This window comes from Corvus hawaiiensis, chromosome 21 (genome assembly GCF_020740725.1).
Source record: "Corvus hawaiiensis isolate bCorHaw1 chromosome 21, bCorHaw1.pri.cur, whole genome shotgun sequence".
In the NCBI taxonomy this organism is placed as follows: domain Eukaryota; kingdom Metazoa; phylum Chordata; class Aves; order Passeriformes; family Corvidae; genus Corvus; species Corvus hawaiiensis.
This window is the reverse complement of record NC_063233.1, coordinates 5,498,239-5,514,770: the sequence shown is the minus strand read 5'-3', so window position 1 is coordinate 5,514,770 and position 16,532 is coordinate 5,498,239. Positions and strand designations below refer to the sequence as shown.

The 16,532-nt window shown below is 48.5% G+C and overlaps 1 protein-coding gene across 2 annotated transcripts; it reads right to left on the bottom strand.

Moving 5' to 3' along the window:
• Nucleotides 1-17: 17 nt before the first annotated feature.
• Nucleotides 18-16,409, bottom strand: CRAT (carnitine O-acetyltransferase). 2 transcript variants are annotated; one of them, XM_048325266.1, is made up of 15 exons: nucleotides 16,110-16,409; nucleotides 13,822-13,924; nucleotides 12,434-12,697; nucleotides 11,840-11,958; nucleotides 9,729-9,782; nucleotides 8,628-8,793; nucleotides 7,901-8,075; nucleotides 7,277-7,455; nucleotides 6,172-6,272; nucleotides 5,869-5,991; nucleotides 5,253-5,375; nucleotides 4,986-5,121; nucleotides 4,484-4,546; nucleotides 3,829-3,966; nucleotides 18-3,279 (listed from the first exon to the last, which is right to left on the bottom strand). In XM_048325266.1, exons 1-15 carry the CDS (start codon nucleotides 16,262-16,264, stop codon nucleotides 3,064-3,066), a joined length of 2,115 nt encoding a protein of 704 aa, XP_048181223.1. In that variant the 5' UTR covers nucleotides 16,265-16,409; the 3' UTR covers nucleotides 18-3,063. The 2 variants fall into 2 exon arrangements, with proteins under 2 accessions (XP_048181223.1, XP_048181224.1); XM_048325267.1 differs by lacking the exon at nucleotides 13,822-13,924 and having other exon boundaries at nucleotides 16,110-16,213.
• Between the last annotated feature and the right edge of the window lie 123 nt (nucleotides 16,410-16,532).

The window sequence follows — 16,532 nt, the reverse complement described above, 5'->3', positions numbered from 1 at the left end:
TTCTGCAGTTCAAAGAATTTTAAGCCTTTTTGTAGCATTTATCTGTTTATTGTGTCTCAGTTTATTCAATGAACGTTTCCAAACTTTGCATGACATGGATCCCACTACCCAACAGTACTTAACACAGCTAACCAGCAAAACATGCAACACTACCAGGCTGTGTCAAAAATTGCACTCATACCCCAAGAGTTATCTGAATATTTTCAGTCTATGAATTTCTGAAATAATTTATTCCAAATCAGTAGTTCTTCTGGAGCTTTAGTTTCTTCTACTTAATGTGCCTTTAAGACAATGGACATCTCTTGATAAAACAATCAGAAACAAGGAGAACAGTATTCAGTAAGTCAACACTGAAAAAATCTAGAAGATACGAACCAGAAGGACATCACATTTTAGAACTTGTACCACAAGAAAAGACTTTTAAAAGGAAAAAAAACTTGTAATGATTTTAGTGTCCTTTCAAGCACTTTAAAAATCAGCCTCATTCATCTGAATTTCAGCTCTGTGTATCAGTAAGGATGCATTAAGTGGTTTATGAATCTCGTATCTCTTTCAGTGTGACAGTCTGCTCCTTGCAGCTGTATGCTGCTGAAGCTAGTGGGATATCCAGATTTAGATCCAGAATAGGTCAATCCCATCTTCTGAGGTACAGTCTTCAGCAGCACATGCTTATGCTTAATCTTTAATAGGCACTTTGCTTTGAGAGCCTTCCCCTTTGAGACAGAAGTGGAAAAGGGCCAGTCTCAAATACTTCAGTGGCATTACTTGTGCTTGAAGGCATTGCAGACATGGAAAAATAACTCATCCTCTGGCAACAGAGGCTGATTCAGTATGGGGGGAGGATTACTTTGGCAAAAGGACTATTTTTTCCATGTAAAAGGCTCCATAAATCCAGATGTTATTCCAGTAAGGTTTATTCTTGTCTGTAGTATTTACACAATCACTTCGAGTTTGATAATACTGAGTATCCTCTTGCAGTTTTCAGTCTCATTGATACAGAGGAGTCACCAGAGCAGGGGTTTCTGCTTGCAGGTTTGTAGTGCTCCTATTCATGTTTTTAGGCTGTCTCACTCCATTCAAGATTCTTCTAATAGATCAACTAAATCCATGTAGATGATGTGAAAGTGGCAGTTCATACAATCACTGGCTGTGCAGGTGAGTTTCAGTTAAATTTTCCTCTTTTAAAGTTTGTTAGTAGGTATGAGATAGAAGCTTTGAAATAACATCCTTTCAGGAAAAAAAAAAAAAAACGCCAAAGCATTGGCTTGTATCTTTTGAGAGACAAATTAGAATGATTTCTTCTTCTTTAAACAGCTTTAGTGCAAATTTCTTCATATATGTTCATCAAGGCACTTTGATCATGTCCCTTGCAATTATTTTCCTCTTAACAAAACAGGCCATCACACTCCTAATGCTTCTTGTTTATGGTGATGTCCCAGCAGACACATCTTGAAGGGTGTGAAATTTAAATACAGAATTCCTACTGCAGAAATAGCACTACAATTCCTTATTACCATACGGTTTTACTAAATAAAAGTGTAGTCAGGAGCTTGGGTTCTGACAGATTGGTTGGAAGTACATACTATGCTACCATTGTATGTTAATGTTTATATATGATCTTTTACTGTCTCAAGTTTGTCAACTGAACATGAAAACAGTATCATGAGATCATTCTCTCACACAATAAAGCTGGCACGAATTGGAGTAATATTTCAGTAAGAAATAACTCCCCAGAGGGGCAGAAAAGGTGCTGTGCTGTTACTGCAGGAACAGTGGCTGCCACCATGCAGAAACACCTACAGGGTCCATGTGTACTCAGCTTTCTTCCTGTTTTTCAAGATTTCCTGCCTTGTTGAAGCAGAGTGATGTGAAAGAAGGGTGATTCTGCAGCTGTTTTTCCTTTGGCTTTTACAAGATTTTAACTGTGGGCCAGGAATGGAAGTATGTTCTGGAGTTCCTGATCAGAAACATCCTTATTTGTCCACAGCTCAGGCATAACGTTGTGCACAAAAAGGCTGTTTCTGAAAGCAAGGTATAAAATCACATTGGGTTAATGTGTGTATCCTGAAGGACATCAGGCATGTGGCCTTCTGGTTAGTAAACAGAGTCAGCATCTTTTTCTTTTCCTCAGCTCCAAAGAAAGGTACCATGGAGCAAGTGTACTGCCAAATGCATAGGAAATCCCTTCCCATCTCTGCAGATGTGAAGGTACATAAAGCCAAAGCTGGCAAAACTTGCGTGAGGAGAGTTTTGTAGAAGCTTTATGGGGAAAAAGCTTTAGGCTGAGCTGGAAGATCAATGGTAGGACCATGGCAGGAAGCTTAACAAAAAGCCCAGTGCAAGAACAACAACAAAAATAACCTGAAACAGTAAAAATCACCTTAGTTTGTAGCACATCATATTCTATTGTTAAGAGGGTCAGTGTAAGAAAAAGGAGATCCCAGTATCCTGAACAAGGGGAAGGGAACATTCCTGTAAAGCCTGTACTGGCTGGAGTGCCTGGGATAAGTAGTGCAGTGTGCTCTAACGAGACTGGATCTGCACTGGCTTAACTTCCTTCTCCCCTTGCTGAAGTTCAGTGATGAAGTTTTGCTGGAGCAGTAGAAAAATCTTCAGTCAAGTTTGGAAGATGTTCTTCAGGAGATGAAACCAGGAAAAAGACTTGGTCTTACAGTAGTTCTGTCATACAATAAACATTCCCTGCTTTTTCTGGACAAGAACTACCTTCCTCACCAAATGGATTTAGATACTGGTAAGGACTGTGCTTTCTGTATTCCCTTACAGTAATTTTCATAAAAGTCATATTTGAGTCCTCTTTGAGGACAGGAAGGTGCACTTTGCATTGATGGGAGAGGCCCTGTCAGTTCTGCTTTGGTTGAGACAGTGTTTCCTCTCACTACAGCAGTCTGATATCTGCGGGGTGACTATTCTGTAACATCTTGCTGAAAACAAATGCTAGATATCTTCTTAGGTTCCAGGGCAAGCTGTTCTCTCAATCATTTTCTGAGGAACTGGGAGCTTCAGTGCATCAGGGATAGCCCGTTTAACTGGGGGGTTTCCCTCTTACAGTTTGGATTTGGGAGCTGCCTGGAGCAAGAACCTCATGTCTAGCAGTGCTTTCTCAAGATAATGTGCCATGCGGGCTGCGTTTGTGTCAGCACAGCTATTGAAGGCTGAAACTGCAAAGTTGATGTGTTCCTCCATAGGGTTGTAACAGACTCCATAGCCATCTGGAACCACGGGACCAAAACACATCACACAATCTGTCTTGGCTGGGACCTGTGGAGACAATGTGATTAAAACCTGCTGACCAGTCAGAGAAAAATGAAGCTACCAAATGCAAACAGCTCTGTCAACAGAGGAAACTCATCTCATTAAACTGCTCCAGAAGGGCCTTTGGTCAGCCTCACCTCCCACCACACACGAGCTGGATCCTATAATTTAGCAGCAATGTGTTTTCCTCTGCATTTGCAAAGGAGTGCTTCTCCCCAGGGTAAGCTTGTAGTAAGTCACAAGTAGACCTATTCAGTAAGAATCAGAGCACAGCACTTAATACAAAGCTGTTCTGGCTGCTGACTTCATTGATCTCACTTGGATTTAGACACCAAACGCTCTTGGTGATCCTAGCTTCGGTTATGTTAGTGTTCTACATGTCTGTGAGGGACTGTGGCAGCTGTAAGATCAGATCTGTAGCTTTGCGGGATTGGCAGCAAGCTTAGAAATTTCTGACCCCAATGTAAATGAGTTTCTAACAGAAAGGAACTGAAGAGAAATGTGGAGAAGGAAGGCATGAAAAGAAACAGCACTGCTGGCTCAGATGAGTTGTACCTGGCTGGTTGAGAGATTGAAGTGCATTGCAACAGCATAGGCTGTGTCCATGAAGAGCTCGGGCATGCTCACCAGGTCCTCGATTGCCTGGAGCTTCAGCCCCAAGAGGTGCCGGTCTATTGCATTGCCCCGTATGGCCTGGAGGGAAGGAAGGATGGACAGATGAAAGCCAGGCCAGCAGCAAGTGAGCAAAACTATTTCTTTGGGTTAAAGAAAAGAACACTTCTAGAAAGTCTCTAAATGTTTAAAGTTAGAAGGAAACTAGATCTTGCCTTTAAGACCAATAGTCTTGTTCATAAGGACTGTGAAATTAAACATACCAGCGGAAACAATCTTACAGTTCCTGCCCGTGGACTCCCTCTGGTTTAAGCACTCGCCGTTCAACTTTGGCATTTATCGGCAACAATGATGGTAAGAAATGAAGCTATTTTAGTATTTGATTCTTTCCGTTAGGCCAGTCACAAGGGACACTTAACACACCAGCTAGAGAGGATTCAGTCTGTGGCTGTAGAGCACTGTCAGATCAGAGTCAGACCTTTGCAACACTAATAGCCACACTGCTTTGTCAGAAGCAAAAGGTGTTAAGGTCTTGTCTTTCCCAGAACTCTCATTTGCTGGGTAAACCCCCAAGCCTGGCTGCAGAGAGGACACTCACCATGTCTGTGTATTCCCTGTGGGCCTGTGTGGCTCTCCTCAGCAGGTCTGCTTTCTCCTGGTCCTGAGAACACACAGATCTGTTTAGGTTTTTTTGCTGAATGGAGAACCTAATTTTGGCTGTTCTCTAGGATGGAGGACATTTCTGCCTTGTGTGTGCATGAAACTAATATTTACTAGAATTAATTTTTACATCATTTTGTTTGTCAGCATTACTTCATTCTGAATGGAGTTCATCCATCAGTAGCAGAACTTAGTTTGAGTAGCTGAACAGACTTACAGGGGACTTTTTGGTGGGCTAAGAAACATCCACATGATGTTTCCCAGGCTTTCAGTACATGTGAAGGAAAAGTTAAATTAAACCCCTGATGTGTAAAGATACTGCAAGCTATGGTATAGCTGAATATGGGGTGCAGGCCTCCATAGCTGAAACCAGATGACACAGGGTTAGCCAAATAAGTTTTTTCTGGATTCCTCTTACTCCACTTCTTTGAGATCCTCACCGATTTGTCAGGGCTGTCCATGGATTGCACAAACTTGAGGGAGTCCACAGAGGTGGAGCGAATGGTGTCGGTGCGGCCCAGGCGGAACATCCTCAGTGACGCGCTCTCGTACGTGGCACAGGCGTGGCCATACATCCTGGGACAGGGAGGAGAAAGCCACACAAGTGAGTCTGCGCTGGAAGAGCCTTGTCTGTGCCACCTTTATCAAGCTCATGTGTTTGAGTCTGTCAGTGAGGAGGTTGAGGAATGACCTATGGGTGGTCTTACCTGAAGTATGCCAGCTGCAAGGCCAGCTGGATAAAAGCATCAGGGCTTATCTTCTCTGACTTGGGGAAACCTTTCCCAAACTGATGAAAGACCATGACTTTGATATCCAGATCTTCAACCATTCTACAAGGAAAGAAAGAGGAACTGTTCCTTTGCTTGTTGCTCATTCTTGTAACACAGAGGAATGGATTTGCTTTCACAAGGCTCAGAGGGAACAGACCATCTGGATCTGACCTATGCAGGGACAGAGAGCTCCAGCACATGTGGATCTCTTTGGGCAGCACCACAGAGGTAAGAATTTTTGGCCACTGCTGAAAAACTTCACTAGGTTAGATGGTCATGTGTGTGTTCATGCTCCAGTATTCTTAGCTGGATCCAGTACAGCCTTGCTCTTTCTCAGCAAATGGGATGAATCAGTAATAACCAGGTCAGCACCTCTGACCTTATTCCTGGCAGTGCTTTTCAGCTCAGCTTAATGCTGTTGATCCCAGAAGTCACCAGGAAAACTCCCTGGCTGCAGTGGGGAAAGCCTCATTTAAACCACTGGCATGCTCCAAAGGGGGGCATGAATTACTCTTTCGGTCACCCACCCAGCTCTCCACTGCTTCATACTCACATGTTGAGGTTTTGCTTTGCCTTCTCTATGTCGTTCTTGATTTCTGGGGTGATGTTAAACCGCAGCTTTTTGGGCATTGGCAGAGGAACCATGGAGGATTTGACCACCTCCTCAGGTTTCTTCCTGCACAGAGAAATGGTTCTGTTTGACCAGACCTTTGGCATGAGGCTCAGCTAGGAATGCCAGAGCATAGAAATGCACAGGAGATCTTCCCTAACGGTGACACTGGTCACAGCCCGACAAACCCCTCACAGTGCCAATAAGGGATCTCCAACGCTGAGGAAAAGCAGGGGCAGGACTCACGTGAACTCCACAATGTGATCCAGAAGAGCAACGATGGGTGGGCCTTCAGAGGGAGCATGCTCATATACGAGACCACAGGAGCCATCTTCAGCAATGATGAACTGGGAGAGAAGCACGAGAGGACAGCGTTGAAGACAGGCAGTGTGTGAGGCACGAGATACCCGGAGAGACCTCACTGTCTCCCTGTCTGTATCAGAGCCTGTCCTTGCACACCGAAAGGTCTCCTTTAGCAGGACAGCAGTGGAAGCCTTTCAGGAGGTGCAGAAGATCTGAGAGCACTGTTAAGAGTTCTGCAAAATTCCCTGGATAAGGGTGTGCCTGACATATTGGTGTGCTCAGTGCTTTGGCGATACAGAGGTTCAATGGTTCTGATTTACTGAGATGCACTCACAGTACAGGAGTAACATCACCACATGCTGGCTTACCCATTCTTTTCAATCAGCTGCAACATCTGAACTTTATCCCACTGGTGAAGAGTTCCAAATAGGAACAAACCAGCTGAAAACACTATGAGGAGTTCAGCAGGTACAAGGAAAGTCCTCTAAAGCACCATTGCTACAATCTGCAAGCCAGGATATACCAACTAATGAAGGAAAAGCTCCAACAGCAGCTGCTATTGAAGGATCTTGACAAGACTGAATGGAGAAGAGATCAGAGGGATGCTGTGGGGTGGCAGTTGCATGTTTCAAAATACAAAACAAAATGCCATTGGGCAGCTTCTGGCAGAACCAGGAAAAGTGACAAGCCTGGAGGAGATCCAAGGAACAGACCTCCCATCGTTTGGGCTGCCTCCGAGCAGAGGAGGCATTGTTCACCGCAGGCAGAAAATTGATTTGTAAGGAACACAAAGACCTGCTGCACTGAATAAACTTGGGCAGAGGCAGAAAAGAAACAAGTCCCTGAGGCAGCAGTGAATGCTGGTGACTGCAGGGGGAACCACAGGATCTCATGCTGTCAGACACCACTCCTTGTCTCCCTTGTTTTTCCACTCTCTTGACATGAGAACCTTGCCTGCAAAAGGTTCCTGGGATTTTTTTTGACTTTTTACTCTCAGGAAACATTTCCAGAGCCATCTCTTCAGCACCTTTAGAGCATTAGCTCTTACCTGCAGGGTTTTGTCGAACCATCGGTTGCCGCTGTTCAAGCGGCTGCCGCCACCGTGCAGCATCTGCGCGGCCACGCGGCTTTTGTAGATGTCCTCGGACACCCGGGGCATGGGGGCATCCAGGCACACGGTGCAGATGCTCTTCTCAATCGCACGCACGGATTCCTTGTTGGTCTTATCTGTGAGAGAAATGAACCATGAGTAAGAGAGGGAGTTGTGTCATTGGAAGGAGATTGAAATTTGAAAGAGTGGGTTTGAAGGACGCAGTGTTGGGTTCCCACTGTACCTCACTGGGGGTGTCCACAGCTATTAAAATTGCAGCCAGCTGGGTTGTTACAGGTGTAAACATGCTGCATTCACCCTCCTTTTTTCACTTTTCTTACATCCTCTCCATTGCAAGGCAACAAACTCTGGGATTTCACTACACTTCACACTTTGAATCTGTACCTTCCAACCCAAAAATTACAATAGATTGTAATGGTTGTTTCTTGAAGGTGGAAAGCTCATGTTATGTGTCCAAAACAAGCTTCCAGAGGAAAGAACTGAGCAGAGCACAGTGGTGAGGTTTGTTGTTCAAGGATCTGCAGTGTTTATTAACACTTGTGTATTAGGGGCTCTACAGACCTTTCAGGAGGTTGTTGTAGGCTTTTGCCCAGCTGTTTCGGTGATTGGTGGTGAGGATCCCAATAGGTTCTTTGTTTGTTTGGAGGGAGGTGTTCCAAATCTTCTCCAGCTGAATGAAGAGCTGGTCAGCAGTAAGGGGAGATCCATCACTGTTGTAAACATCCAGCTCAAAGAACTGAAGGTGAGAAGAGCAGGCAAAGACAGAGACAGAACATGAGAGATCATTATTGTCCAACCCCAGAAACCAGGAACAGCTACTTTGAGAAGGTAAGACCTGGCCTAAGAACTTAGCTTGCAAGACCTTTGAAGGATGCTCAGAAATGAGAGACCCAAGTCCAGCTTCCCTTGCAGGGCATAAATACAGTCCTGGTTTTATGAAGCCATAGTAACAAGGGCCAATGAGGAATTCCTGTTTCTGAGACTAAGCTGCAGTGGGAGTGTTTGTTATCCAATTTCCTCTTTCAGTTTCCAATTGCAGACATGATCTTTGGGAGACAGGAATTGCAGGGACAAGAAACAGCAGAAGACAGCATTTTTCTGCCTCTAGTCTGTTGCTTACCCATGTCAATTCTGTAGCTAGGCAAAGGGGATAAAGGGAGCAGGAACAAATCCCTGGTGAGGCAAAGCTTGTGGGCAGAGACTTTGTTATTCCCTTCCCTCTGGATAACAGCTAGTGAAAGGGACAGCTGCATCTCAACAAATCTTGAAAGCCCAGCAGCTCCCCTACCTGGAAGTTGTGAACCACTGTGATGTGCCTGGACTGCTTTTTGCCTTTGGCATAGTTGACAATGGAGTCCCGCTTGGGCCCGGGAATGCGGCAGGAGGAGAGGATCTGGTAGTACTGGTTCATGCAGAGGGGCTTCCCACCCATGTACTCCACTGGAAGGGTCTCACTGGAGACACAGCAAAGTAAGGAGGAGGAGAGAGAAAACAGATCAGTGTGAGCAGGCCTGTGCTCCCCACATGGGGCACAGGCTCAGCCCTATAGCTGCACGCACTCTCTCCCTCGCACAAAACCTAAAGGTGTTGGTGGCATAAAAAAGGGGCTGTCCTTCCCCATTCCTATCAGCTTTCTTAGTACGGGCTACAAAAAATGTCTGTTTGCTGGCCTTTCATTTGGGAAGGGGAAAAAACTGTCCTTTCTGTGACACCAGAGAATCAGATCTCTGGACCTACTCTATGGCTGTAGGGCTGAGTGACGAGTGTCTGATGTGCTGCTATGGCTGTAGGGCTGAGTGACGAGTGTCTGATGTGCTGCTATGACTCACGAACTAGGCAGCGGCTCAATCACTCGCTTCTGCAGTCATATTCCAACTACCCTGAACCTTGTCTGACTGTTGGTGTTGGTAAGCATATTTTTGGACCTTAAATAAGGCATGTCCAGCAGAGATTTGCTGGTGACCAAAAGAAAAAGGGTAAGAGAGGAACAAATTTCTCTAGAGCTCATCCCATCTAGCTGGGAGATGAGAAACACCAGGAACCCAAAATTAGAGACTCAAATTCCTGCTGCCTGAGCTGTAGCTTGTCCTGTGAGCAAACAGAAGTGCAAAGCTCCATGGGACTGTCAGTTGTGCTTGCTCCCTCCAAGCACGTTTCACATGCCAATGAAAGCATTAAAGTAAACAATGTGAAGATGGAAGAGTAAGTTTGCTTTTTTCCAGTGGAGGGGACTGTGGCAGTGAGCAGTGCTGGCCATTACAGTATCTCTCTTCAAATATGTGCCGTCATCTCTTGCCTTTCTACGTGGAAGGGAGATTTCTGGACAAGGCTCAGCCTCTCTCTGACAGTAAGGAAGCTGTGTGAGCTGTCAGGAGGGTCAGTAACTCACTTGTCAATCATGGACTTGAAATCCAGGATACCCTCGATCAGCTTGGCAGCAAACCTGGAAAAATACCAAAGGTAGCAAGCTGAGATCAAGCACAGACTGTCTGGGGCTGAGGGACGAGCTGAGGAGGATTAGCAGAGCTGTTCTCTGCTCCTCAGAAAGCTCAGCCTTTCTGCCAAGCCCCCATTGTGCCCATCTCTGGTTCAATGATACAGCCACTCTGGGCTGTGATTTGAGATTGCTGGATAGTCCTACCATGTGGCACTTTGTTTTTTAATGTGTCTTACTCTACAGCCAAGGAATTCTGGACAGCTTGCAAGAAAGCAGGATTCAGTCATGCATTAATGACCCTCTAACAGTAGCGTTTGCTACTGATGTGTTATGATTTTATCACATCTGAGTTCTGATTCTCGGCATTAAAACAGCACCAAGAGAAGGGGATTTCTGCCCTTCCCTGGCCAGGGGCCACCTTGGAGTGTCAAGCCAAGATGCAGCTGTTTCTCCCTGCATTCAAGACACCACTGCTGACTGAGTTCCTACCCCAGTGAACATCCTGCTGCTAACACAACTCCAGAGAACCTTCCTCTGGCATCGGGGGCTTGGAAACAAAGGCAGATGTGCCACATGTGGACACTGAGGTGTTGTGCTTACCAGGATCAACTCAAACACTGCCAATGCCAGCTCCCAGCAGGGTTGTGACAAGCCACATCAAACTGCTTATCTGGGAGTGACAGATCAGCCTTCTCTGACATGGGAGGTCTCACCTCTCCATGAAGGAGGCAGGAGGCCACTGGGACAGGAGGTTGTGGTTGGCTGAGTTGAGGTGGTGCCAGCATTCGGCATTTGCAGGCAGTGTCCTTTAGATTAGCTCAGCCTACCCATCCCTAGGAAAGATCAGTGGGCACAACTCCAAGAACCTAAGGGTTCTGTTTAATGAGACATTCTGCAAAGCAGTTTTCAATGAAAATTTCTCAGCGTTATTGCAGAACCTGAGGGAAACACCAGTGAGAGAGGCATTTCCAGAGAATGAACAGCCTGGAGTTTGGGCTCAAGGAGATGGGAGAGGTTGGTCAACTTGCTTTCAGCCAGCAGTTTTGACAGGTTAAGGAGTAGAAAAGCACCAAATCCCAAATTTGCTTTCTGCTTTTGGAAGCTTTAATTTCAAGCTGCACTGTCAAACTTCTTTGTGCAGCCACAGACTACCCAAACACACATTTAGATTGTATTTCACACAGGAGCCCACATTTTTATGCAACTGATGAATTCCACTGGTTGGGCACTGGCAGTTCTCCAGATTATTTGGAAAACTTAAGAGTCAATAATATGACAGCTTTCAAAGACGTTTGTGTACTCTTGCACTGTCATAAGGCTTATCCTCTGCTGAGGTGTATCAGACAGTGGGAGGGAGGATTTGTTCCCAGCCTCACTGATCCCCTGGTACTTTTGGTCTGCCAGGGCAGTGCTGACTGGTAACTGTGGCAAAGGTAACTGTGTAAAGGTCAGTGCTAAAGTTTTGCAGGTGGATTCACCACACTCCTAGCAGTGGTTAAAAATTAAAGGGAGCCCATGAGGACAAGAGGGCATGGCAGGGTCTGATTTCAAGGAAAAGCTCACAGTGGGAAGGCTGGTCACTGTGAAGTTTCCCAAACCATAAATCACAAGTGAAATGACACAATAGGGGACAGTCCCTGTCAAGCTCCCCCATCCCTATAAACTAGCAAACTCCAGAGGCATTTCTGGGTGATCTCCTTTACATGCCTGGGCTACTTTTTATGTCTCCTTTAACTGCACATACAATCATAGTGCTTCCAGTACATCCTCACAATGTCTCCAGCCAGTGATGGGACCATTTTGCAGTGAAGATCTGTGCTTGAGCAAAGACCTAAATGTAGTTTTTCAGTCCCTGTTTAATACCTGAACCACTGGACTCTTTCTCTCCTGATTAAATATTTATAGTCTGGTGCAACCAGGAGTTTTCTTACAGCACAGACAGCTCAGACCTGGGGACCACATAGTAATTACTCTTTCCCAATCTGCCTTAATACCCTCATCCCTGTTCAGCACAGAATGCTCATCCCACCTATAACCTAAGGGAAGGTAGAAAAGGACTTTACCTGAGCTGACCTTGTCGATCCAGAAAATCCTGCTTAGGTAAAACCACGCCTGGGCTGGAGTGGACCACAACTGGCAGGCGATATTCCAGGTAAGCTGTCTTCAGCCACCAGTCTGAGAGCTGGGATGGAGAAAGAAAACGTGCAGGGAACTGCTGCTGTCCAACCCAAGCGTGGCTGATGGGTCTCAGCATCCTTCCCCCAGTTCTGTCCCACATTTTGCAAACAAAGTGTGTGGGGTTTGTGCTATGCACATGGAAGGGGAGAGGAGGATTTGAGCAAGGCATGGGGGGCTTTTGGTGCGGGGCTTGAGCAGAGGGTTTCCTTCAACTTCTTGGGGCAGCTGTGTGATGCAGACAGGTTCAAGGCTTCAGCAGCCACAGGCAGGGCCAGTGACTCCCTGTTCTGCCATAATCTCTCTGCTCACCCAAGTCCTGGTGTGGAGTTTGCACAGCTTGGGGAGATCAGCAGCAAACTGGTCACGAAGGTGATGCCATTAAAGCACAGGTGCCCAGTGGATGCAGCTAGGACAGGGGAGAGGTGCACATCAGCCCTCCACCCTCCCTAATCGGAGCTGGGGACAGAGCCCTGACCTACCCAGTTCTCTGTTTTCCTGGCTCTTCTCTCCAGGCCTTTCTGCAGCCTCTCCCCAACGCCTCCCGGCTTGCGGAACTCAGCCACCAGCTCCTGTGTGTGGCTCAGCTCCTCGGGGCTGATGATGGGCTGCAGGGCCAGCAGGTACCGATCCAGTGTCTGCTGGAGTGGTGGCACGGGCAGGTGGGGCAGTGCTTCCTGGTGGAGCTGGAATCTGCCCGGGATCTTGTCTAGAGCTGTCGGCTTCAGCAGGCCACAGGGCCTGGCCTGCAAAGCACAGAGAAAATGTCGAGACAAAACTTTCCCCGAGGTAGCAAACAACCTGGATCCAGGAGTCTCCATCCCAGCCTCTCTGTGGGCACACGGGTGTCCCAGCCTGGGAGCAGAGCACAGCTGTGTGCTGGAGAGGGTGCAGGACATCCAGGAAAGCTGCGAAAGAGAAACTCCATCTCCCAAGATACCAATTCTCAGCTCCTCAGAGAAATAGCTGCTGGGATAATGACACACGTCCCCACTCTCTGGACACCCTCCAGCTGAGAGTCTCCATGTGATGGACAAATTCAAATTCTCCCATCCCATGGTAAGTGGGAAGAAAGTTGTGAAAGAAACAACTTTCTGTACTATCAGAAACTTTCATTATTTCTTACAACAGCATAAGGCTAAAAAGTTAAGCAGAATCCTTGTGCCAAACCAAACTACCCTTCTGGCTTTGAGGAGGCAGAATCTAGCTAAGTTTGGGGCAGGATTAAAATGCCTCTTCTCTGCCTGTTCAGGAAACTGGGGCTGACGCCAACAGGCTCCTGGCATCCAGTCGGGTCACATGGGAGCAAAAGCCTTAGAAAGTACCAACCACCTCCCTGGCTGGAGAAATAAAACAGAGCAAACCCAAGTGCTCGCCCGGAAGTCAACTCACCAGTTTTCCCCAAAAAGAGTAACAACATCCTTTTGAATGAACAGGGTTGGACATTCTTCAACTTGAAGATGTTTCAATATTACTCTCAAGGTTTCTAGTTCCCTCTACACCTCCCTCTCCAATGGATCTACTGAATCAGACACTCCTGCAGGACTCTGGACTTTGCATTGTCAGTGTACTGAGGATGCAAAGCCACTGAGAACATTCCCTTTGACTTCCAAAGCAGTGAGAAAATAGCTGTCCCCATACCTCCTCCCATCAGTTAAGCACAGAGAAGAAAGAGCTAAATCTACAAGGTGACAAAGCCCCCCACAGAAACTGCCCTGTGCTCTTTGTGGAACCTGGCAAGAGCTGTGAGATTGAGGTTTGGAGAAGGAATGAGAAAAACAACAGGAGGAGGAATTTTTGAAGCATGAAAAAAGAGTGGGACTGGGAAGAAGAGAAGGGTGTTGATCACAGCAGCGTGGGCATACTGTACCTTCTCTGCTTGCTTCTGCTTCCTATCCATGGCTGGTAGGACAGAAAAGACTGTAAACCTCTCCCTCGGCCTGTCTGGGTCTCCTCTTCCACCTGACAATGTGCTGCCCGTGCAGGGCGTCATCTCATTAGCCAACTGCCACATGACTGCTCCGATCAGAGGGCTCAAGGGCTGGCACTTACGAGCCCATTGGTTTGCGACAACTGCCCTGAAGGTGCCTCTCTGGGCAGCCCTGACTGTCAGTGGCTCTGAACAGTGGTGCTGATCAATACCTGGGCAGAGCCTCTCTCTGATTAAGCTCTGGGCTCCAGCCAGGGCAGAAGTGCTGGGGGAGGTGCTGGGGATGTTGTTCCCTCAGCCTTTGCCAGGACCACAAAACTACCATGGCTGTTGGGAGAGACACCTGGATATAAGGCAGGAGAGACCCCAGTTTATGTCCTGGAGATGGCACCATGGGGAGTATCTCAACTGCCCTCACTCCCCATGCATGTGTGGTCATTATTGCAAGCTGAGACTTTGGGGAGTTCTGGGTTGTCAACTCCTAAAAAAAAATCAACCAAAAAGTAACTCCACAGCAGGGCAATAAGAGTGCCATGCAGTCACAAGGAATCTCAACCCCTCCTTCGTGTCTGTCTAATGAATTGAGGGGTAGATGAGTGCAGTCTGCATAGGTTGAATAGAGTATGATGATTCCAAACAAACAGCTGTAGATTTTCTATGGCATAACAATGAAAATCCAAAAACAAACTCAGGGAAGCCACTGAATGTTAAAATGTGGAATGCATTTTTATCTTCCCTCTTTGCTGTCCCCTGCTTGTTTGGTTTGCAGTTAAACTCAACGATTTGGTGGGAGGAGGAACAGTGATCTGAGCCGAAGAGGCAGCTGACAGCAAACAGAGGGAACAGCCTGCCCCTCCCCACAAGCAGCAGGAAGACGAACACCACTGGAGCAGGGTGTGCAGAGAGGGCCAGCCGAGCTGCCGAGCCACGTTCCCACACAGCAAAGGACCTTTTGCAGAGCCTGCAAAGCTGGTGGGAAAGGAAATCCACCTCACGGGGAGCAGGAGGAATTTCATAGCTGATTCTCAGCACAGCCACAGCATTGAGTGTTAGGATGTCAGAGGTTTGTCTTTTATTTTTAAATCAGAAGCTGGAGTACCCCTTAAGCCCAGAGACAACTGGCTCTGCCTGCTCCCTCAGTAACTCTGGGAATGGATCCACACTGTAGTTGCTGTCCTGCTGCTCTGTCTCCTCCTCTCAGGACCTGTAAGGGACTGCTCCCAGTGAGCAGCTCCCAAGCCTGACAGGGATCTGACAGCTCTGCCGTGTGTGCAGGATGGGCACGTTGGGAGCCAACGATGCAGTCTGCCTGGGCTTCCCTGGCCCCTCCCTGTCCAGCAGCCACCTTTCTGCTGTGCAGCCCCAACTGGACATCTCAGTACAAGAAAGACAAGGTACTGCTGGAGAGGGTCCAGCAGAGGACATAAAGATAATTACGGGACTTGAGCATCTCTCATATGAGGAGACTGAGAGACTGTGGGAGTTGAGCCTGTTTAACTTGAAGAGGAGGCTGAGAGGGAATCTCAATGCATATAAATATCACCAAGGTGGGTGTCAAGACGGTTGTGCCAGACTCTCTTCAGTGGTGCCCAGTGACAAGAGGGGCAGCAATGGCCATAAACTAAAAACACAGGAAGTCTGCCCTCAACATGTGGAATAACTTTTTTACCTTGGGGATGGCAGAGCACTGTGCTCAGGGAGGGCGTGGAGTCTCCCTCTCTGGAGATATTCCAAACCCACCTGGACACGTTTCTGTGTCACCTGCTCCAGGTGACCCCTGGCAGGGGGGGTTGGACTGCGTGATCTCCAGAGATCCCTTCCAAACGTAACAATTTGGGACTCTGTCATCTCCATCCCGGACAGCTTCAGCGCGCACGCTGCCGCCAGGCACGGGAAGACACCAGCGGGCCTGGGGGACTGACTTCGGCAGGGTCCCTGCCCCGCTCCCGGGGAAGGTGGCACCGAGCCCATCCGAACCACTCGCCCGCCCGTCCCTGACCGGGGACCCGGGCTTGTGCCCCAGGCTGGGGCGCGGGGCCGCACTCGACAGTGGCACCGCCGGGAGCCACCGCCTGCCCTGCCCCAGCTGAAGGTCCCGCACGGACCCGGGCCTGCTCTCCCGCCCTGTGCCCCGCCCGGCGCAGGGACCCTCGACCCGCTCGGCCGCCACCTCACGCCCCGTCCCCGGCCGGTCCTGGCGGAGCCGCCCCTCCCGATGTCGCTCTTACCGCAGCCCTGGCCACCCAGGCGAGCATGGCCCCGCGCCCCGGACCCCGGGCCCGTCGCAAGGACACCCCGGCTGCACCGGGCGCCGCCGCTCCACCGCCCCGGGGCGGGGCCGCCCCGCCGCCATCCTGGAGTAGGGCGAAGCCCGCCCTGCCATCTTTGAGAAGGGCAGAGTGATGCTTTAAGCGGAGGGCGCGCCGCGACCGGTGTCGGAGCCGTATTACAGCCCCTTTCTCCGCTGCCTTCTCCCGGGGGCGGTGAGGAGGGTCCTCCCGCTCGCCTCTCCGCGCCTCCGCTCCCTCCGCGCTCCCGTCCCGGCGCTGTGCGGGCAGCGGAGGCCGCGCCCTGCACAAACATGGCGGCGTGGGCACGACGGTGGCCGGCAGGAGCCGCTCCGCCGTGCGACAGCCCCGGGAACGACGGGC